The following is a 24050-nucleotide window of genomic DNA, read 5'->3' on the forward strand; positions in this document are numbered from 1 at the left end:
AGTCGCCCCCGCCTGGCCCCAAGCTCCAGAGGACCTGCCAGACCACCTTCCGCTCGGACTTTCGCACTCAGATCCCTGCGCTGCAGGTGCCCTCGCACGGGACTAAACTGGACCGCGAAGAGAATAGCCGGAACCCGCCAGGCTCAGAGCCCTGCCGCCCCTCACTCACCCCGAGCCTCGGCCGCCACGACCCGGTTCACAATATCCACCCAACCTCTTGGCTACGGCGTCCGTTCAGGGCCAAATCACGCGCATGCTCGCGCGCTGAGCCTCCAGCCGCGCACGCGCACCGGCCCGCGCCCAGCCTCCGCTAGGGGACCCCCTCCGTGGCTTCCCACCGGGTTGTTCCAGGCCTCAGCTTCGCCGAAAGGCCTCACCACCTCCGACCTCCGCCTGCCCTGGGGATGCTCCCAGCCCTGCTGCGGCAGAACGCGACGTGCTAACCGGAATCCCTAGGCCGCCTGTCTCCTACCCATACTTGGAGGCCCCGCTCAGACGGTCCTGAAAACGTCTGAAAGGCGGTTCCTGCCAGAGTCCCTGCTACCTGTTACCTCCACCCCTATTTAGTCCTAGTGGACAGCCTCGCTCACCTTCCCTGGGATGACACTTCTGGCGGCTGAGATGAGCGAGCCTCTCTGGGCTCTGCCGCCGGGCGTGGGCTGACCTGCCTACAGCTGGGGCCTGATAAGGCAGCAGCAAAAGGGTGGAGGGGAGGCAGTGTTGAAGCTGGGGCAAGTAATTTTCCCCAATTTACAGGGAAAAACCGAAATTCAGAAAAGTTTAATGTCAGCCAGGGGCTGGAACCCAGACCTCTGGCAGCTCTCACTTTCACAATGCCCTTGGGCTGACTAGGCTGCAGAGGGGTTTCACCCCAACCCCAGGGCACCTCAAGTGTCCCCACCAAACCTTCCTAACACCTGACCACTAAGTAGGGAGGCCTCTCAGGGGGCTAGCTCTGCTAGGCCCTTGCAACTGACCTGTGGGACCTGAGGCCTGGCCCCTCATGGCTCCTGTCACCAGGTCTCAGGTCAGGGTCCAGCAGGCCCTGAGCTGACGTGTGGAGCCAGAGCCACCCAATCCCGTAGGGACAGGTTTCACAACTTCCCGGATGGGGCTGTGGTGGGTCACAGTGCAGCCTCCAGCCGGAAGGATGGGGTGGCTCCCACTCCTGCTGCTTCTGACTCAATGCTTAGGGGTCCCTGGTGAGTGCCCCCAACCCTGATCCCCATCTGCCTTCAGGAGGGGGTTGGCCCCATTCTCCTATTCTGGGATGAGAAAAAAGTCGGGGAGCCAGAGGCTCAGTGGGCATGGGGCAGTGACCTTGGCCTCTTGAGCACAGCTGGGAAGCCCTAGGAACACATAGACACGGCCCACTTAGGCCTCTATTAGCACGTCTGCTCTAGCACTGAAGCAGTGTTAGGACCACACAGATGCACGCACACAGCAGGCAGTGACCCCTCCTGAGCCTGATCTACCCCTCTAACCTAGCGTGTGACTTTGTGCAGGTGAGAGCCCAGATTTGGAGTCTGAATGCCTAGCCAGGGCCCCTGGCTGGGTAATGTGATGGCTCTGAGCCTTAGCATTCTCATTTGAGAGATGAGATGGGGCAAGCTCCATCACCCACTGCTCTCACAGAGCGTATGTGTTAGATCTGAGCCCGGTGCCTGGGCCACTACACAGAGGCACCGGTGAGAACTACCAAGTCTGGGCCTGCTTCCCAGGGGAAATTTTTTTGACAAGTATCTGTGCAGGGGGGCTAGACTGGCCCTTGAAAGTGCATACAGGGTCCATCCCAGAAGCCTTGTAGCTTTGATCCCCTGAATGAACAAAGTGTGGACATGCCAATACACATTACTGACATGTATGCCCACCTGACCTGCACCCACTCATGCCCACTCTGCAGGGCAGCGCTCGCCATTGAATGACTTCCAGGTGCTCTGGGGCACAGAGCTACAGCACCTGCTACATGCGGTGGTGCCCGGGCCTTGGCAGGAGGATGTGGCAGATGCTGAAGAGTGTGCTGGTCGCTGTGGGCCCTTAATGGACTGCTGGTGAGTGGCCACTGGGCCTAGATAAGACTGGGGGCAGGGGAGCCTGGGCCGTGGCGTTACCCTGTGCCTTCTTCTCTCCAGGGCCTTCCACTACAATGTGAGCAGCCATGGTTGCCAACTGCTGCCATGGACTCAACACTCGCCCCACTCAAGGCTGTGGCATTGTGGGCGCTGTGACCTCTTCCAGAAGAAAGGCGAGTGGGGGTGGAGAGGGGCAGGGTGGGAGACAGGGGACCTCAGCCCAAGTTGATCTTCTGTCTCTTGCTCCCAGACTACATACGGACCTGCATCATGAACAATGGGGTTGGGTACCGGGGCACCATGGCCACGACCGTGGATGGCCTGTCCTGCCAGGCTTGGAGCCACAAGTTCCCGAACGATCACAAGTGAGACAAACACCTTCCCTCCGTCCCAGCCTGGGACCTTCCCCCAGCACACACTATAGTGATGCTCTGGGCCCTCAGGTACATGCCCACGCTCCGGAATGGCCTGGAAGAGAACTTCTGCCGTAACCCTGATGGCGACCCCGGAGGTCCTTGGTGCTACACAACAGACCCTGCCGTGCGCTTCCAGAGCTGCGGCATCAAATCCTGCCGGGTGGGTAAGTGGCGCCGGGTCAAGCTGGGAGAGTGGAGGGACAAGCCCACGCCCATCCACGAACCCACTGGCTCTTTGTCTCCAGCCGCGTGTGTCTGGTGCAATGGCGAGGAATACCGCGGCGCGGTAGACCGCACGGAGTCAGGGCGCGAGTGCCAGCGCTGGGATCTTCAGCACCCGCACCAGCACCCCTTCGAGCCGGGCAAGTACGCGTAGGCGGTATCGGCGCCCTGGGGGCCGGGCTAGGGAAGGTCCAGGACTCCAGGGGCAGGGCTCCGTGTAGGGCAACTGGGCGGGGCCAGATAAGCCAGAGTCCCAGGGTCTTCTTCACGCCCCATTACCGCCCCCAGGTTCCTCGACCAAGGTCTGGACGACAACTATTGCCGGAATCCTGATGGCTCCGAGCGGCCATGGTGCTACACTACGGGTCCGCAGATCGAGCGAGAGTTCTGTGACCTCCTCCGCTGCGGTAGGCGGCGGGGACCAGGCCTGGGAGGGTACCTGGGAACCTTGGGGAGGGGCGTGGCTTGGCCGGGGAGGTAAGAGGGGCTGGGCGTGACCTGAGAGCATATCCCGTGGAGTACCGTACACCTGGGAAAGGGGGGTTTGGTCCCAGCCCCAGAGGGATCTCAGCTGTCGCTCGGGGCCCGACCTATCTCGGTCCATCTAAGGGTCGGAGGCACAGCCCCGCCAAGAGGCCGCAAGTGTCAGCTGCTTCCGCGGGAAGGGTGAGGGCTACCGGGGCACAGCGAATACCACCACCGCGGGCGTACCTTGCCAGCGTTGGGACGCGCAAATCCCGCATCAGCACCGATTTACGCCAGAAAAATACGCTTGCAAGTGAGGTGGGCGGGGGGGCGGGCGTTGGGACGTGCTGCTGCGGGTGAGACGGGAGGAGGGTAGTCACGGGCTTAGGGCTGGAGGCTGGCGGGCTAGGGCTGAGTGGAGCGCCTGCTTAGAGACCTTCGGGAGAACTTCTGCCGGAACCTCGACGGCTCAGAGGCGCCCTGGTGCTTCACACTGCGGCCCGGCATGCGCGTGGGCTTTTGCTACCAGATCCGGCGTTGTACAGACGACGTGCGGCCCCAGGGTGAGGCCCAAGCTTGGGGGCTACAGAGCCCGGGCTGGAAGCCTGGAACCGGAGGGCCGGGGCGAGGTCTCGGCCTGATGGCTGCCCGCACCGGCCGCAGACTGCTACCACGGCGCGGGGGAGCAGTACGGCGGCACGGTCAGCAAGACCCGCAAGGGTGTCCAGTGCCAGCGCTGGTCCGCTGAGACGCCGCACCAGCCGCAGTGAGTCCCTGGTGCTCCCGGCACCGCCAGGGCCCTAACCCTGGGGCGGCATGCTTTGGTGTCTGGGACCAGAGCCTGGAAATGGTTGAGACTACCCTGCCACGATTTTGCTCCCGCTCCCGCCTCAGTTCACGTTTACCTCCGAACCGCATGCACAACTGGAGGAGAACTTCTGCCAGACCCAGATGGGGATAGCCATGGGCCCTGGTGCTACACGACGGACCCAAGGACCCCATTCGACTACTGTGCCCTGCGACGCTGCGGTGAGCACTAGTGACGCTTGCCCCATGACCTTGCCTCAGCCCCCACCACCAAAGGCTGGCTCCCTTAACCCCAGTGAACTTTGTCTTTCAGCTGATGACCAGCCGCCATCAATCCTGGACCCCCCCAGGTTAGGAGTTGGGCCAGTTATGGGTCAGGCCCTTTAGCCCACGACATCCACACAGTCTGGGTTTCATCCAGCCCACCCCATCCTACAGACCAGGTGCAGTTTGAGAAGTGTGGCAAGAGGGTGGATCGGCTGGATCAGCGTCGTTCCAAGCTGCGCGTGGCTGGGGGCCATCCGGGCAACTCACCCTGGACAGTCAGCTTGCGGAATCGGTGAGGCACAACTGCCTGTCTCCCACAGAGAGGAGCTGAGGTTGTGTCCTCTGTGGTTATCCCACTGGGGGCTGCGAATCTATCCCTGCCCCCAGAGGTCCTAGCCAGAAGATGGCAGGTCTAGCATCTGTCTCAGGAGTCTGTTGCCTGTCCTAATTCCCCACTCCTCTAGGCAGGGCCGGCATTTCTGCGGGGGGTCTCTAGTGAAGGAGCAGTGGATACTGACTGCCCGGCAGTGCTTCTCCTCCTGGTGAGCCTCCCTTGTGTTTGGGGACCCAGTCTCATCCCACCTTCCCCCTTCCCCAGGCAAGCTAACAAGTGAGCCTTGGGGCAACGGACTGAGAGTCACAAATGACCTAGCAGAGCTTCTCTCCCAGCCATATACCTCTCACGGGCTATGAGGTATGGTTGGGCACCCTGTTCCAGAACCCACAACATGGAGAGCCAGGCCTACAGCGGGTCCCAGTAGCCAAGATGGTGTGTGGGCCCTCAGGCTCCCAGCTTGTCCTGCTCAAGCTGGAGAGGTATGTGGACAACCTGGGAGGGTGTGAGGTGGGGCTGAGCCTTGTGGCCTCAGACCCTGAGTGCCCCCATTCTTGCTAAAGATCTGTGACCCTGAACCAGCGTGTGGCCCTGATCTGCCTGCCGCCTGAATGGTATGTGGTGCTTCCAGGGACCAAGTGTGAGATTGCAGGCTGGGGTGAGACCAAAGGTAAGAGCATAGTGCACAGGACTGCTGGTGGCCAGGAGGCCCAGCCCTGGATCTTCCTCCAGGACCCTCTCCTTCTCCCCATTCCCCTCACTGCAGGTACGGGTAATGACACAGTCCTAAATGTGGCCTTGCTGAACGTCATCTCCAACCAGGAGTGTAACATCAAGCACCGAGGACATGTGCGGGAGAGCGAGATGTGCACTGAGGGACTGTTGGCCCCTGTGGGGGCCTGTGAGGTTGGTGGCAGGGCCCTGGGCCAGCCCTGGAAGGGTATGGGGGGCTAGAAATGAACTATTTTATCATGAAGCAGGCTAGTCATTGCTGTGGCCCGGGGCCCTCATCAGTTCTCCTACCTGCCAGGGTGACTACGGGGGCCCACTTGCCTGCTTTACCCACAACTGCTGGGTCCTGGAAGGAATTAGAATCCCCAACCGAGTATGCGCAAGGTCGCTCTGGCCAGCCGTCTTCACGCGTGTCTCTGTGTTTGTGGACTGGATTCACAAGGTCATGAGACTGGGTTAGGCCCAGCCTTGACGCCATATGCTTTGGGGAGGACAAAACTTGTAAGTACAGTCAAGGACAAGACTTGTACTCAAGGTTGAGATTTAATAAAATTTATATTTTTACTACTTCACCAAGGACTTTCTTAAACGAAAATGGTTTTTCCCCCTGCAAGTAAACAGTAATGAAGAAGAGAATTATTCCTAGTGCAGTTTGTTTTCATGGTCTTAATTTTTGCTAAGACTCCACTGTTTTTGCCTTATCAATACAAGTGCCAACACAGTGAAAAGGCAAATATCATCTTAGTATTACTCTGAAAATAGTTCTGAGCTAATGGCCTACTGAAAGGAAAAGAGTGGCTCCTGCTATTCTATTAGACTTATTACAATTATCTTAAGTATTCTTTCTACCCTCCTTTAATTGAATGGAAACAGGGATGGATTGGAAGAGCTGTTTTTCTCCTTTCTTTCCCCCGGCAATATTTACTATTTAATGCCACTTACTAACACTCAAAGAAACAAAACCAAACTTCTCAATTGACAGTGCAGTGACCCAACAAAGACACGGGTTCTTGAATTCAAAGTGGAGCAGGAGAGACGGTAAATACACATTTACTTTAATATATATATATTTATTATTTATGTGTCTAAAGCACAAATTAGTTTGGTAAAAAACATCTCATGTCTGTTTTATTTCCACATCCCTGAGACTGACAATGGGATGCCTATCAATTAATTCATTTAGAGAGCCATACACCCCAAGAAATAAATTATTTGTCCTCTGGAGCTTGTCACAGGGGGACTTTAAAAAAACCATTAAACAGAAAGACAACTGTGCATCTTAGAAAGATAAAAGGCCAATTCTTCCTCTCCGGCTGATAGGTTCTTAATAATAGTGATATCTACTAATAAGGTGTTTTACATAGTGTAAAGCATGTTCACATACAAATTACTTAGCCTCTTTGAGCCTCAGTTTTCTTATATGTAAAACTGGATTAATAGTACATTTTGTGTTTAAAAAGATAATGTATATGAAGTGTTTACCATTTTTGCTTGGCATCTAGTTCAGTTCTCAGTAACTGATGTGGTGGTGGTGGTGGTCATAGTAGCAGTAAGATCCGTAGTAATAGTAGCAGCAGTTGTTTTAGAAATTAGTAACTGAGGCCTGGCAAAGTTAAAGGCTCTTTCATTAACACCCAGAGGGGAAGAAATGAAGCTGGTCTTCAGAGGCAGGCTATTTTCACTCTGTCTCCCAAATTTTTCCCCCTAGACCGTTTTTATACTTCTGGGGCTCTCAGAAAATATTCTCAGCTATTCTGTTAGCTTGATCTCCTACCATCTGAGAGTGGGCTTCCTTCAAACAACCAAATTTCCAGGTATTTCTAAACTGCCCTTCCCCTACACCATTCTTTGGTTCAGTATTTCGAGACCCCTAAGAGAAATGGTACATTTACGTGTAAGCACAGGATAGTGAAGTATTTACAACAAGTGCTTTGGAGCCAGCAAATATGAATCAGAATGCAGCTTTCCTTTCCTACATACATGACATTGGGCAGCTAATTTCTAAGATTTTACTTCTTTATCTATGAAAGTGGAGTACTAGTACTTGCTCTGTGCAACTGTGATGGTTGTTACATGAGGTAGCATCTGGAAACAGCTTGCACATTGCCAGACACCCAGTGGAAGGTCAATGAATGACTATTTGAGGACTAACTATTACAGAAATGTTTACTCTTCTGAGTCCTGATTTCTAGTCTCCTGGACTAAATAGGTTCACTGTTTTCCTCCCGGTTCAGTTTCCAGACACATCACAGAATTATAAGAATATTAAAAACTCAGGCTTATACCTACACAGGATTTTCTATAACCCTCTTTCTGCTTTGAGCTCCTAAAGCTATTTCATAGAAAAATGACCTTATTTTTAAATAGAAGGGGCAGTTGAAAATCAGTGAACGGACCTACCCCCTAATGATTTTTTTCTCAGACATAATTATAATAATTAGCATTATAAAGTGCTAATTATCTTTGGACACAGAGGACCTGCACACCAGAGACAGAGGTCCGCATTAAGTAAAGTGGATTTCACTTTCTTCAGTTGCGAGATTTTTCTTTTTTCTTCTTTGTAATGATGCAAAGATATATCGTCTACCAAGCCTCATTTAAAAGCTTTTTCCAGTTAAGGAAACTATCTCTTGGCCATCCACAGCCAGACTCCATATTGAGATTATGGATATTCAAAGAAATTGTCTTTCCCTTGTATATTGTCATGACTTTTTGTGAAATGTTCGTTTTATAGTTCCAGGCCAGCACCTAGAACCTGGCTAGAATAAAAAACTGCAGAAATCATGAGTTTCTTGTTTGGATGAAAGAGCACACCTATTAACAAATGATAGACGGCTATCCTACTGTGAGTCCTGAAAACTGGTGGTGTGATTGTTGAATAGGTTAGGGGTATAGCAGAGAAACTCAGTGTGGGGTACATACAATTTCAGCTTGAATCACACTTAATAGATCCTCTGTTCCAACCATTTAAATTTACACAGAAGAAACTAAGGCACAGAACTACTTGAGAAGAGAAGCAGAATTGAAAACTAGAGCTCCTGATTGTTCTCAAAATAATTTTTATCATACTGCATCGGGTTCTAAGTGAGAGGGCTTCTTATTTAGTAATGCCAAGGTCATGTGTTAACATGTAAAAAAAAATTAGACGAGGAATGGGGCATTGGTGTAAGATTATACAGAGTGTAAAGTTGGGCTTTCTCTTATCATCTGTTGTCAACAACAGGATGATTGTTACCCACTCCTCACCATCACTAACACAGAGACATTGGATATTGAGGAGAGACTTTAAAACAGAATATTAGTAATGCAGAGCTATAAAGAGCCACGATCATATTAATACAATCCTCCATACACATAGTGACCTGTCTGCAGCTCCAGCCTAGAGAAACCCAGTTATTCACTTGTACGGGGCAGCCCCATTATCAGAAAGCGCTATTCAATTGGAAGTGCTCATCTGTGTTAGGTCAAAAACGACTTCCTCTAAATATCCATTCTGTGTATTGAAGTACAAATGAGTCCCACTTAAGAAAAAACAAAACAAACCAACTTCCAATGATTTAAAAATACTAACGTGACCCTCTTACGTTTACCTAAAGCTAGTGTTTCTCAAACATCAGCTGTATCAGAATCCCTGAAGGACTTGTTAAAACAAATTGCTGGTCTCTACTCTGAGCTTCTGATTCATTAAATGTGGGATGGTACCTGAGAATCTGCATTTCTAACACGTTCCCAGGTGACCCTGATGCTGTTGCTCTGAGAACCACTTTGAGATCCACATCTCTAAGCTCATCAGTCTGTCCGTTACACCTTACAAGACATACTTTCCTAATCTGACACCCTTCTATTTGTCTTTTTTTGAATGCTTTAGAAATTTAGCTGTTATCTTTTTTATGTATTTTACATTTGTTACAGCTTTCCTTGGTGGACATATATGACTTTTCTACTTGAAAATAAACACATTTTTCTTTAAAATATCATTAAATAATAGTGTAATTAGTGATATAAAGCAAGATGACTAAAAAGAATCTCTCATTATTATGTTTGCACAGCCTGTATACAAATTATTTGAACTAGAAAGGATTTGCTAAGTAAATTATTTCTATTTCCATCACGTAATATTAAATATTATGGTGATTAGAGGAAAAAATAAGCTTTCTTTTTTCTTTTGAGATGGAGTCTCACTCTGTCACCCAGGCTGGAGTGCAGTGGCGTGATGTCGGCTCACTCTGTCACCCAGGCTGTAGTGCAGTGGCGCCATCTCGGATCACTAAGCCATCTCAGCCTCCCCAGCTCAAGCGATTCTACTGCCTCAGCCTCCCAAGTAGCTGGAATTACAGGTGCCCGCCACCATGCCCAGCTAATTTTTGTATTTTTAGTAGAGATCACCATGTTGGCCAGGCTGGTCTCGAACTCCCGACCTCAAGGAATCTGCTTGTCTTGGCCTCCCAATGTGCTGCGATTACGGGCATGAGCCACCACGCCCAGCTAAAAGAAGCTTTTCTGATAGTAACTTTGTTTTGCCATTCTGGAGTTTATGGCAGTATGAAAAAGACTGAATTTATAAGCAGAAGATCTGTTTTTGAAATCCGGAGACCTGTATTTCACAATGGCTTTGATGTGTTTTGATTGTGCACCTTTAGACAACTTATCAGTTTCCTCATTTTTATACAACAATAAAATAGTAACAGCTACCCATTAAATTCTGTACAGAAGCTAGGGACAGACGCAGTAACACTTGCATATCTATAAAGGCTTTGTAAATGTGGGTATTATATCTAATGTTTATGCACATGCTGTTTGATTATTTTCATTTGGAATTCCACTCCATTAAAGGAAAAGTAACATACGAATTCAGATTCTTGTAAGTCTTCAGGCACAAGGCCTCCATTGACTAAGTACATTGCCTACATAATTTCTCCTAACCCAAATGAATCTCCAGTTAAACCAAGTTGGTGGTTATGTACTGTCTCCAGAGGATGCCAAGCATAAAGTCCTTGAGTATATTCATCTTGGATCCTCTGATTGGACAACTGTGGTATTGAGACTTCAAGTTCCCCCTTGAGGGCCCCAGATGGTACCTGTAATTTTACTCAAGTTTTAAATGTACACTCTTTGTTAAGAAAGAGTGACAATGATTTGATTTATTTTCCGTGACTGGGGTTAGGGATGGGGGAGACTCTAGGAATGTGACTTACCAGTGAGGTTCTAGTTTTGTAAATCATAGGACAAGTTTTGATAGGCAAATGTTGGACTATAGGGCTGAGGTTGTTTTCCACCACAACATATAGACTTCTACTAGCCCTTGAAGGAAAAAACACGAGAAAATCAGCTGGGTCAGCTGAGTATTCCTTTATGAGTATGGAACAGACTTACATAACAATTCTGCAGGTAATGGCTCTGGAAAGTTCAACCACTTAGTTTTGGACAACTCTTTTCTATTCTGTATAAGCACTTTTTCACCAAAATGATACTAAATAAATATGCTATAGGAAGCTATATTTTGACATGACTGTTTTAGGCAAAGATACACTCACCAACTTACTCCACAAGAGTTTCTAATCAGAGAATATGATATGGATCTATTTGAATTGCTCCCATGCTTGGCTGAGCCCAAAATAATTTACTGTGCGTATGTACACCAAGTGAGAAGGTTGAGGAGGTGTCACTTGTACATCTCTTTATTCTTTTTTTTTTGTATGTGTGTGCTATTTTCATGTGTTTTGAAAGGCTCTCTTGCTTAGCTTTTATTTTGCCATTAAAGATTTTTTTCTGTGCTATAACTGTATTTTTAAGTCTGGTTTGAGTTCAAGAAATCCACAAATTCACAAAAGATTAAGAATAATTTGTGAACAAAATGATGCAGAAATAAAAAATGCATTTTCCAAATAACTCCCTTGCAGTCCTTCTCCCCCAACTACCACTTTCTATTAAGTTTCTTCTTCCTACTCTATGAAGTGCCATGAGCTTTCAATTCATTGTATTTTAAGTATAAGCTATACTTACTAACCTTCACGTTATTCTTTGCTACTTAAATAAGCTTGCTTTCATAGTTCAATTGATGTATTGTTTAACTGATATTTTTAATTGGTATATTTTGATATATATAGATAATTGATAGCTATATAATTCATTTGAGATATTTTGGGTATGGAGGGTTGGAAGGAATCCTTTCATAATTTTTCTACTTAAAAGAAATATTTTTTCATTTAACAGCTTTTCCCATGGGGATAGAGTTTTCATGAATAAATCAAAGTCATTAAATGAGGTATATTGTACATCTTTTAAGAGTCACAGAAAGAAGCAACAACAATTTACCCAGGCAGAGGGTATAAGTTTAGACCTTGGTTGCCTGATTTGTGGGACAAATTCTTTAATTTTTTTTCTTTATATTTTGACTTTTTTTTGGACTCTCTCCTCCCCTTCCAGGCTCCAGGTCAAATACTTGACACCTGAATGATGTTCAATTATTTAAAAGATGGATTGGCCAGCTCAGCTCCTGTCTCAGACAGACTGTCTTTAAATGTATTTTCAACATGTCTTCAGACAGTTATTTTTCCTCTGTTCAATTTTGTTCATCTTCTTACTTAACTGTTCAAGTGCTACTATTTCCTTTTTAAATGTAGTATTGAGAAGTGCAAACATTATTGGAAAAGAGAGTCTCACTAGCATAATTGTGCATTATCTTCCTCTTATATTGCTGGCCTCCCTGCACCCCCATGCCCACCTCCTCCTCGCGCCTCCATGCCGCCTCCCACCACTCCAGCTCCTTGCAGCTGCGAGCCCAGTCACTGGTCACCTTTCGTATCTCCTCACTCAGAGCCTGGTTGGCCAAACCTGCCTGGTCCAGCTTTTCTCAGAGCATGGCATTCACCTGGGCCAGGCTGGCACTCCTGAATGGGGCACAGGGGATCAGTAGGCACTCGCCCAGGGGGCCATGCTGCCAGCCCTGGCCCTCCCTGCTGCTCCTCCTCCAGCCAGATGAGGGCACTCTCCAGGTCTTGGCTGTGCTCTGTGTCCTGGGTGTCAGAGAGGTTAAAGCATCAGGCTGGGCAGGTGGAGGGCAGGGCCTGCCTCTGCTCCACCCTGGCACCCATCCTCAGCTGCTGCTGCTCCAGCTCTCCGGATCTCTCCAACAGCTGCTCCAGCTCTGAGAACCTCTTCTTGTACTGGAGAATCTGGGGATTGGGAGCTGATGGTGAGCCCCAGGGGTGGGGGCAGGGCAAAGTGAACACGTGGGAGGGAAAGAGCAGGAATGGGTGGCCCTGACCTTGCCCTGCAGCCGCTGCACAAGCTGGGCCTGCCGCTGCTGGCCCTCCAGGTAGGCCTGCAGCTTGCGCCACTAGGAGGCCTGCTCCTCCTGCAGCTGCCTCCGCAACTCCACGCTCTGGGGTACCAGCCCCCTGGGCTCTTGGGTCTCCAGCTCACCAGATTCCAGCCACAGAGCCTGCTCCAGCTGCAGAGAAGGGCCCTGGGTGAGAGTCCTGGGCCTCCTGGGAAGGCAGGCTCAGGTCTCTGTAGGGGGTGGCAGGCTGGGCCCAGACCCACAATGCCTTGTAGGCTGATAGCCTGGCACCCTGGGGAGCAGCACATGTGGGCAAGCCCAGGGGCAGTGCACGTGTGCATGGGGTGATGCAGCCATGCACGGGCACGCAGATGGGGCATGCATGGACACATGCAGGTGAGCCCACAAACCCAAACCATGCAAGCAAAGCTCAAAGGTGCACCTGGGGTCTACCTCAGGGGCCTCAGTACACCATGTGCCTCTCCTCCAGAACACTTAGCCCTGTCGTGGTTTCTGTTTATTACATGGATGCCTGTGTCTTCCCACCATGCCCCCACCCCAGTGTGAGCTCAGAAAGCCTGGATTTTTTGTTCCTCATTGTATCTTAGTACTATAATGGTGGCTGTGAAATGGCATGGCTCACGCTCAGTAAATATTTCTTGTGATGGTGAATTAATGGCATGAGCTCATGGGAATACATTCAAACAGAGGTGTCAATCCGCCTATGCATATCTGAGCTTAAAAATATGCACACACATAACACATACAGGCAACCTCAAACATCCCCAGGGGGACACGAAGGAACCCCCTCATATACACAGCATTAAGATTTGTAAGAGGTGCACACAGATGTTGCCCTATACGGCGCCTGCCTATTAATGCCCACTTCTGGCTGGGTGCAGTGGCTCATGCCTGTAATCCCAGCACTTTGGGAGGTCAAGGCGGGTGGATCACTTGAAGTCAGGGGTTCGAGACCAGCCTGGCCAACGTGATGAAATCCCGTCTCTACTAAAAATCGAAAAATTAGCCGGGTGTGGTGGCATGCACCTGTAATCCCAGTTACTCAGGAGGCTGAGGCAGGAGAATCACTTGAACCTGGGAGGCAGAGGTTGAAGTGAGCCGAGATCGCACCACTGCACTCCACCCTGGGCGACAGAGCAAGACTCCATCTTTTATTTATTTATTTATTTATTTATTTATTTATTTATTTATTCATTTATTTGTCTCATGGGCTGAGCGAGGGGACCCCGGCTGGTGGAGGGACAGCTGCGCCCTGCAGGCTGCTGCGTCCGGGCAGGCCCTGGCCTCTTGTCGTGCCCCCGGCCCGCGACAACCCGGGCAGGATGGGCAGCAGGACGCGGCGGGGCATCCGCGGAGCCCGTCGGGAACGCTCTCTTGGCCTCCGGTGCCGGGCAGCGGTGGGTGCAGCACCCACAGTGCCCCCAGCGCCCCCAGCCCTGGGACGTGGCTCCAGCCCGCCCCCAGGCAGGCGGCCTCCTTCGCCGGGAGCACGTCGCCTGGGCAACATGGAGAAACTTCAACTCTTAAAAAAACAAAACAGCCACCACAACAACAAAAACAAGAACAGAAATTAGCCGGCTGCGGTGACGCGTGCCTCTGCTACTCCAGAGGCTGAGGTGGGAGGATCGATTCAACCAAGATGCCACCAGATACAGTGACACTGTCTCTCAGAGAATAAGTCAAACAAACAAAAAAAGAGGCTGTGTAAGAGGTGACTCTTGGGACAGTGGAAAAACACTAAGGTTTTCAAGTGGTGTTAAAAGCCACTAGGCCTTGGGGACCATTGAGCAATCTACAAAGCACGGAAGCCTAGATCCCTGAGTTCTGCCTGCCAAGTACCACCACAGCTAACATGGGAGACCTCCCCCACAGAGACTGAAATTTGCCTCCCGAGGAAACAAGTGACGACAGACATCTGTCCCAGGACAGTAAACAAGAAAACAAGGTCTCACAAAAACAAAAACAGCTGACCACAGCATACAATCACTGAGACCGAGCCTGCGACTATAGGCGAAAAAAAAAATGCTGTCCATTATTCATACCATGAAAGAGCAAGGGAAAGTGCGAACGCAGTCCCCCACTGCTGTTGTGGGAATCAGGAGAACAGAGAGACCAATGGGTGGAACAGGAGGATTTATTGACTGCACTGAGGCCCAGCAGATTAAAATCCAAAGGCTGAGCCCCGAACAAAGACAGGGCTTGACTTTATACACACTTCTGAAAGGGGGTTGGCTAGTTTGAATGGCGCGGCGGGAATTTGATGGCATGAAACTCGGGGGCAGGCAAGAGGGCTTATAGAAGCAGAAGAAAGGCAGCTAATCAAACTGTCACAGGTCTTGCAATGCAAGTATAGCTGGTGACCTTGCAGCTGCACTGAAGGGAAATCGGGAACTTAACAAAACTTGAATAATTAGAAATGGAAAGGGGGAAAGAGAAGGTAGTAAAGGCATTTGTTGTTTTTTTCTCTTATCTTTGCTAGGGGCTGACTGTGTTGAGAGAGTCTCCGGAATTCATTCCTCGGGGCTCTGACTTTTCAGATCGTGTTACCGAGGATCTGCTAGGGCTCTATCTATGGCAGGTCTTGGAGTCAGCCAAGTACAGGAAAACTTGTCTTTTCCTTTTAACTTCTGCCTTATTACTACAAGTTGTGCAGCACACCATGCCTGGTTTTCATCAGCAATGTTTCCTGAGGTTACAGAAAGATTTCTAATCCTGGGAGGAAACACTCCCTTGAAGCAAAAGTGTTCTCCTCCAAAAAATGCAAGGAGCTATCTTCTTGATAGCCAGGCAGATAATTCTCAGGTTTTGCCCCACAGAATCTCTATCTAAAATAGAGCAATGGTCATGCCTAGTGAAAAGTTTGAGGGAACTCGCCCAATGTTGGGTTTCTTCAGAACCATATATATAGATATAACCAAATATCCTAAAAGACACTGCCCTTCATCATTCCATGCTGTTAGACATTTACAGGACCATGGATGGTGATCTCCTCCAGACAAAAATAAATGCTGGTGCAGAATAGGTAAGTGTATTATAATTTGAGTACATCAGCTTTTGGGCATTTTAAACCATGGGTCAGACATGTTAAAGAAAGAGCCAGGTTGATAGTAAGAGGGAGGGTTTTTCTTTTAATTTGCCAATAGCAAAGTGATGTTTGCCACTGTCATTTCAGAGTGAGGTGGCAATTTGTTGTTGTTTGGTTTGGGGGTTTTTGTTTGTTTGTTTGTTTTTGAGACAAGGTCTCACTGTCACCCAGGCTGGAGTGCAGTGGCATGATCAGGGTTTACTCCTGCCTTGACCTCATGAATTCAAGCAAACCTCCTTACTAATCCTCCCGAGTAGCTGGGACTACAGGCACGTGACCCCACACCCTGGGGTGTGAACTGGGATTTGATGTTTTCAGTTGGCTCTCTAATGGAATAGGTTCCCTTACTCTTCTAGAATCAGATTGTCTTCATGATTATCATTCTTGTGTGCATTATATTTCTACTACCCTGCTGGTTTTTTTTTCTATTTTTCTTTTTTCTTTTTATTTTTTTCTTTGTGAGACAGAGTCTCGCTCTGTCTCCCAGGCTGTATTGCAGTGGCAGGATCTCAGCTCACTGCAACCTCCACTTCCTGGGTTCAAGCAATTCTTTTGCTTCAGCCTCCTGAGTAGCCACCTGGCTAATTTTTGTATTTTTAGTGGAGACAGGGTTTCACCATGTTGGCAGGCTGGTCTTGAACTCCTGACCTCAAGTGATTCACCCGCCTCAGCCTCCCAAAGTGCTGGGATTACAGGCATGAACTACCACACCTGGCTCTCAAACCATTTTAGTTAAGCAAAGACAGATTTGTCTGGCTTTTTAGTACAATGCTGAATTATCCTCCAATCTATATTTTTAGGAAGGACCTGGGGAATGGCAACTTGGAGATATTTGGTGAAAATGTGAACCTTTCATGTTCTGCTTCAGTCCCTTTTTGAAAATCCTTCCAATTTACCTTTTGCAACCAGTTAGTGGCCTTCCCTTCTTCACCAGCATGTGAATTAATTGATAAAGATCAGAATATTTGGGCTCAAAGGTTTCAACAGTTAAGTCAAATTTTCTGCCAAAGCCTACAGGATCTTGGAGCCTGCTTTAGAAACAGAAGAGTGAAATGTATTTAAGTTTAGATCAGGGAAGTCCTTTATAATATTCTTAATTCACGTTTTGGTGAAGTGGTATACACAACGGTAGGCTCCCCTCTTCCTGTGGGTTTGGGTTTTACCTTGAAAGGGGCTGTCAGAACAGAAGTTTCAGGGAAGGCACCAGATCCCTGGGGACTTTCCTTAGGTGATGGTGATGGAAGAAGAGGCAAGGCAGGACAGGAAGGCTCAGGTAAGAAAGACTATGCAGGTGCAGGGGCAGGAGGAGAAGGAGCAGTTGGAAGTGAAAGAGACAAAGCCTCCTCAATATTTCTCAAATCAGAAAACATGACAGTCTACCTCCTTCAGCTTACTTCCTCAATGGAGGCAATTTTCTCAGTTCTTTTAGAAATTTTAGAAATTTAGACATTTCTAGGTCTCATTGCAATTAAGTCTCCTATTTAATTTGTCTGGTTCGAAAACCAAATTTCTCTCTCTCTCTCTTTTTTTTTTTTTTTTTTTGAGACAGGGTCACCCAGACTGGAGTGCAGTGGTGTGATCTCCACTTACTGCACTCACTGCTTGCTGCATGACAGCCAATAAGTCGAGGGTTGAGGTGTAGGGGCAGGGAAGGTGACTTTATTCCAGAGAGCCACCAAACTGAACAGATGGTGAACTAATATCCTAAAGAACCATCTTAAATTAATATGATTTTCAGGCTCCTTGTACGTTAGGGAAGGGAGGAAGAAGGAGGCGGTTGAGGTGAAGAGGTCTGACAATGACAGACATGGGCTGCAGTGAGAGCCCAAGGGGATGGTGAAAATTCTTCATCCTTTGTCAGGTCACACTGCTTTTATAAATCTTCAGCATAACACTGTTACTTGTATATACAACCTCTCTATCTTCTCAGGAGTTAGTTTGGGGAAGGGATTATTATCATCTGTGCTTTAAAGTTAAACTGTAAGCTAAATCCCTCCCATAGATAGCTTGGCCTATGTGCAGAAATAAGAAAAAGCAGTTAGCCTGGAAGATGTCACCACAGGGTAGGAAGGGTTAGGAGCAAAATGCAGACAGTCATGCTAGGCCTCCTTTTCATTGCCATATATTTAATGTATTTGAACACATAATTTTAATTTTTTATACTTTATTTTTATTTATTTATTAGTTTTTTGAGACAGAGTCTCACTCTGTTGCCCCCCCAGGCTGGAGGGCAATGGCATGATCTTGGCTCTCTGCGACCTCTGCCTCCTGAGTTCAAGCAATTCTCCTGCCTCAGCCTTCTGAGTAGCTGGGATTACAGGAGCCCCCCACCATGCCCGGCTAATTTTTGTATTTTTAGTAGAGACAGGGTTTCACCATGTTGGCCAGGCTGGTCTCAAACTCCTGACCTCGGGCTCCCAAAGTGCTGGGACTACAGGCATGAGCCACCATGCCCAGCCTAACCAAGATTATTAAACCATTCTAATTTGTCAAAAGAGTCACACTGATTTTTAAAAAATAATGTAATGGGCCAGGTGCAGTGGCTCATGCCTGTAACCCCAGCACTTTGGGAAGCCATAGCAGGAGGATCATGAGGTCAGGAGTTCAAGACCAGCCTGACCAACATGGTGAAACCCCGTGTCTACTAAAAATACAAAAATTAGCCAGGTGTGGTGGTGTGCGCCTGTAATCCCAGCTACTCAGGAGGCTGAGACAGGAGAATTGCTTGAACCTGGGAAGCAGAGGTTGCAGTGAGCCAAGATTGCACCACTGCACTCTAGCTTAGGCGACAGAGTGAGACTACATCTCAAAATAAATAAATAAATAAATAAATAAATAAATAAATAAATAAAATAATAATGTAATGAACTTTTTCATGTCTTTATATAATAAATATTACATTATTTAAATTGTTCAAAAGCATCAAAGATTCCTCTCTGCTATCAATTTCATTTCATTTATTTTATTGTACCAAACTACCAGGACCATTAATTTAATCTACAGCTAAATCTATCATTTTTTCATGTTAGAAATTCAACAAGAAAATTTTTCCCTAATGAAACCTCACATTTCGAGCATAAGGAGCCTGGGCGAGGTGGCTCACACCTGTAATCCCAGCACTTTGGGAGGCCGAGACAGGTGCATCACTTGAGGTCAGGAGTTTGAGACTAGCCTGGCAAACATGATGAAACCCTGTCTCTACTAAACATATAAAAATTAGCTGGGCGTGCTGGCGTGCGCCTGTAATCCCAGCTACTCTGGAGGCTGAGGCAGGGAAATAGCTTCAACCTGGGAGGCAGAGCTTGCAGTGAGCTGAGATGGCACCACTGCACTCTAGCCTGGGCTACAGAGCAAGACTCTGTCTCAAAAATAAATAAATAGATAAATAAGCATAAGTAGTAAAAAAATAACATAAATTTAAAAATAAGGCACAGGGTCTTGCTCTGTTATCCAGGCTAGAGTGCAGCGGGGCAATCATAGCTGACCAACTTGGAACTTCTGGGCTCAGGCAATCCTCCTGGCTCAGCTTGCCTTGTATTTTTTTAGAGATGAGGTCTTGCCCTGTTCCCCAGGCTGGTCTCCAACTGCTGGCCTAAAGCAATCCTTCCGCCTCAGCCTGTTGAGTTGCTGGGAGTACAGGTGCAAGACATGCAGCCTAGCATTGTAGTAAAACAATTTTCAACAAATTCTTAATTTTCTTTCTTTTTCTTTTTTTTTTTTTTTTTTTTGAGTTGGGAGTCTCACTCTGTCACCCAGGCTGGAGGGCAGTGGCACAATCATAGCTCACTGCAGCCTGAGATTACAGTCATGCATTATCATGCCCGGCCAACTTTAAAAAATTAGCTAATACTTAAAAATTTGTAGAGACGGGGGTTTCACTATGTTGCCCAGGCTGGTCTCCAACTCTTAAAGTGCTGGGACTGTAGCTATGAGCCACCATACCTGGCTTAATTTTCTTATTTTAATTTTATATAAGTGATTATTATTGTTCCTAAGATAATTGGGGCAGTGACTCCTTTACAATTGTAGAGATCTAATTTGTCTATTCACTTCACTGAAAGAGTATGCCAATTTGTTTCATGAGAAAATATCCTATATTTATAAAGCAGGAAAATTCCTTCCACCAAACTAGGGTGCATTCTAAAGAAACGAATTGTGCTAAGTAACATCACTTAAAGTGAAAACAGAGGCAATGGTATCTATTAACAATGTTTATCAGTGAAGGAAATAAACTGAAAATATGAACATCATTAGATCCTTGGAGGGCCTTCATTGCTGAAAATCTCAGTAATATTGTGATACTCTTTTGAGTCCGGCAGGACATTCTCTTTCCAGGGCATGTAACAGCGGGTGAATAATTTCTTTTCATTCATTTCCATTAAGGGCTGAACTTCCTTAATGTTCTGGAGATTATTAAATTTGATTTGTATAGTTGTGAAAAGTACTCATATTGCTGATTCCATTGCTTATATGTGATCATATAAATCTGTTCTCTTTTTGTAGTGTGGTTTAAACTTAATCCTTAAAGGGCACGTATTTGAATTTTTCAGCTGGCTAGAAACCTGAATATACCAATCAAATAAAACTGCTCCTTACATGCTACAGATTTAGTTTTCTTCTTGTACTAAGATGTCTTTTAGATACAGTAAATTCGTTAAAGCCAAGAGCCCCTAGGAAACGAAGTTGGGTGGGAGGGGGGACATTGAGTAGTAAGATCACTCTTGTAATAGAGATGCCACTCTTGCAGATATTGACAACAATTGGGCCTATAAAATTTTTACCAAACATTGGAAAGACAAGATCGGAACAACTTATCATTGCTGCAGTCTCAAATATCAGGAAATACCATTATTCTCAGGACAATAAATAGACAATAAAGAAGACTCACAGACCAGATTAGCTGTCATGTATCACCAAACAGGGACTGGATCCTTGTCAACACGACCCAACAGAGATTGTCCCCAGAAATTCACTTCATAACCTCAAAACCAAAAACCCACACTGATGGCAAAAAATAATGATGCAAAGAATGAGAGAGAAAGAGAGAGAGAGAGAGAGAGAGAGAGAGAGAGAGAGAGACCTGTCCTATAGCCATACTCAGTGGGTAAAAGCCAAAGAGCTCAATTTCTGCTCATGATACTTAATAGAACATAGGGAACATGAGCCAATAGCTCAATGGGTTCAGATCTGCACCAAGTGCCTGTTGGACGCAGGATTCTACTGTCTCCAATAATATGTCTCAGATGCACTAATTTCTTTTCTTTTTTTGAGACAGAGTCTTACTCTGTTGCCCAGGCTGGGGTGCAATGGCGCCATCTCGGCTCACTGTAACCTCCACCTCCCCGGTTCAAGCGATTCTCCTGCCTCAGCCTCCCGAGTAGTTGGGATTACAGACACACACCACTGCGCCCGGCAGTTATTATTATTATTATTATTATTATTATTATTGTGCGTGTGTATGTGTTTTTAGTAGAGACGGAGTTTTGCCATGTTGGTCAGGCTGGTCTTGAACTCCTGACCTCAGTTGATCAAAAGTAGGTGAGGTCAGAAAACATACCCTGGGAGAGGCTGGCACAATGCCCAGAACCGCCATCGCTAGGCCTGGGGTTTTCCTCTGTAGTGGAATACTAGTATTCATGTAGTGCAGGGACAAAACCAATTAGATAGTTCTGGGAGTTAAAAAGAGATGATTTACAGTGCTATTTGAGAAGGGGTATTAAGGAATTTGCCAGGGCACTGACGCGTGTCAGGTGTAAACCTCAGGTTGAGAGAGAGCTCAGTATTTTCTGTCCATGAAGGTGATAAGCGAGGGCCTGAAGAAAGAGGGACTGGGGAGGACACTGGCCCCAGAAATAGGAAAGGGCTTCTTGGGGGTGGGAAGGATGGGTCAGGGTGCTATCTAGAAAGTTGCCTGGCAGTGGATGTAGGATGTGGGAGTGAGACATCAAACATGAAGCAGTCGCTTAAAGTCTGAAGAAAGACTAGATATATAAACGGCAGGAGATAGTAGGGAAACGGGACCGGCTCCTCATAAAACTTCCCGCCTTCTATCTCCGGGAGGATCGCAGGGCATTTCCGCCAAGACAGGTGAGACTGCGGTTCTGACCTGCGGGCCTCCATGAATATGCGCGAGGGCACCTGGGGGCCGGCAGAGCCGTTCCCCTACGCAAAGTAAGCGTGTTATGTCTACAACCCAACGGGGACACTGAGAGCCCCAAAGGCCCTGCTTTCTTCCCAGAGAACAGCGCCCATCTGCGTAGTTTCTACCTGGCTCTATGAGGTGAGAACACACTCCCCGCTAGCACAGAAATCCTACAAACTCCTGTGGGGGCTACGCTTCGAAGCAGAGGCTGTGTAAGAGGTGACTGGGGGGTAGGGAAAAACACGAAGATTTTCACACAGGGTGAGAAGAGAACCCAAGAGACTGGAGACCACGGACCAATCCCTGCCAAAAGCAGCCAGGGTAGAAAGGGAGGAGCTGAGCGGACTTCACGATAGTTAACTTGTGTTACAAAGCCGATGCGGCTGATGCTCGCTTTTTCTCCTGTGGCGAGCACGCGACAGCTCTCCACTATACGATTAACACCTAAAACACCAACCGAAACACAAACCAATTCAAAAAAATATGTGAGCCTTGACGCACAAGTCTATTTTTGAAACTTCAGAAAGTCAGGGGAAAGCGCGAACGCAGTCCCCCACTACCACAAATTATGCAGTCGAGTTTCCCACATTTGGGGAAATCGCAGGGGTCAGCACATCCGGAGTGCAATGGATAAGCCTCGCCCTGGGAAAACCACCTTCGTGATCATGGTATCTCCCCTGCCAGGTAAGTATGACATTTTCTGCCTCTGCCCCGACACAGCCTCATACGCCTCACTCTTTACACACACGGTCACTTGCCCCGCGCACTCCCGAGCCCTTTCCAGCCCTGACACACAGCTGGGATTCTCACTTCCGATCAGCGGTCCTGAATCCGCTCCCAGGGCACGGGAACTCCTTCGTGGCGAAGCAGCAAGTGGCGAAGCAGCAGCCTCTGCGCTGCCTCATCTACATAGAAGTCGCCCTATCCGTGATGTCACCGACAGTGCCTTGCCCAGTCCCCGTCTGCCTTTCTGCCACTCAACCGACCAATCTGCTGCCAGAGCCGCCAAGGGGAAGTGACGTCTGCCTCTCCCTTTTTCTCTCCCGCCCCTGCGTCTGTTCTCTCCCAAAGAAGCTGGTCCTTACCCTGTGTTAAGGAGCAACCTTTCGGTGGCCAGATGGGGCCGGGGCATCCTTCTTCAAATAATGGCTTTTAATTCGCAGACTAGAATGTTTCGGATTACAAAAGAAACCGGTTCTCTTCACATCCTTATCCTTGTGATGCAGCATTCCGCTTGCAATTGGAAGCCGTTTAATATCAGAGAGAAACCATATTTATGAGAGTAAAGAGGCTGCTCAGATGACTGCAAACCAGTCTTCCTTACTGGTTTTATCACTGGTAATGTTATAAAGACAGTTGTCCAGTTTCATGAATCTTGTAGGTTTTTTTTTTTGATGTTGTTGTTTTTTTTCAAAAATCTGTATTGTAGAAAAATATGCTGTCCCAGAAGAGATGATTGGACACTCTCAAGCGTGGTGCCGGACTTTGTCATCTCTTGCACAGCCATCTCCACACCTTAGTGCTTACCTCATGTTAGTTTTTTATATTCTGCAAAGACGAAACCAAAATAATCCAAATTTGACACAAATACCTGGGCTACATCTTATTTGAGATGTTTAACAATTGTCTGGATCATCTTTTCTTATATATTACGCAGGAAACACTGTGAAGTAAGCAAAGTTGGAATGCCCAAGTGAAAGACCATTTGAATATTTACAAGTAGATTTCAGACAGGAATACTACAGGGTGGTCACAGGGTAACAAATTCTAGGCAGCAGATTTACATGACTTGAGGCTGTGGGCTGTTAAGACGCTGAAAAACCAGGGTGTGGACCAAGCTGGCTAAGGCTGAGTGGACCCAACGTGGTGCTGGATTTGATGGAGGTTTTACCTAGGCCCTCATTATATGCTCATTAACATACTAAATCACACACCCGCCAGTGCCATGACAGTTCTGAGACCAGTGTTTGATGTAAAAATGGCACCACAGTTCCAAGAAATCTCCACCTTTACCCAGGAATTTTCGTGAATATTCCAATTCTTGGTTAAAGAAACCCATCAAGATGAAACCCCAGAACCCATTATTCTCTCTTGGGTATGCCCGAGCTCCCCTTTCTTGAGTGTGTACTTTTTGCTTTGAAATAAAGCTCTTCTTTCACTATTTGCTGACTCATCTTTGACTTTGTTCTCGCGATGGTGTCAACA

General features: G+C 47.6%; 1 protein-coding gene, 1 long non-coding RNA gene and 1 other non-coding gene across 3 annotated transcripts; 1 reads left to right on the plus strand and 2 right to left on the minus strand.

The window, feature by feature from the left end:
- Positions 1-275: 275 nt before the first annotated feature.
- On the plus strand, positions 276-10276 carry LOC117979789 (hepatocyte growth factor-like protein). The gene is given in 20 exon segments (XM_063601657.1): positions 276-1202; positions 1904-2051; positions 2133-2245; positions 2323-2437; positions 2516-2652; positions 2734-2854; positions 2999-3117; positions 3320-3488; positions 3608-3738; positions 3839-3945; positions 4070-4115; positions 4118-4204; positions 4296-4332; positions 4404-4541; positions 4714-4791; positions 4919-5065; positions 5147-5253; positions 5350-5489; positions 5614-5816; positions 9486-10276. Coding segments are annotated over 19 exon segments (2196 nt in total). The 5' UTR covers positions 276-1108; the 3' UTR covers positions 5776-5816; positions 9486-10276.
- A 222-nt stretch (positions 10277-10498) lies between these two features.
- LOC129393659 (uncharacterized) lies at positions 10499-23991 on the minus strand. Its single transcript, XR_008620694.2, has 3 exons — positions 22656-23991; positions 12187-12331; positions 10499-10616 (listed from the first exon to the last, which is right to left on the minus strand). It is a non-coding gene; the product is annotated as an uncharacterized LOC129393659 (long non-coding RNA).
- On the minus strand, positions 22374-22537 carry LOC112438746 (U1 spliceosomal RNA). Its single transcript, XR_003027106.1, has one exon. It is a non-coding gene; the product is annotated as a U1 spliceosomal RNA (small nuclear RNA).
- Positions 23992-24050: the final 59 nt, after the last annotated feature.

This window comes from Pan paniscus, chromosome 1, assembly GCF_029289425.2.
Source record: "Pan paniscus chromosome 1, NHGRI_mPanPan1-v2.0_pri, whole genome shotgun sequence".
NCBI classification, from domain to species: Eukaryota; Metazoa; Chordata; class Mammalia; order Primates; family Hominidae; genus Pan; species Pan paniscus.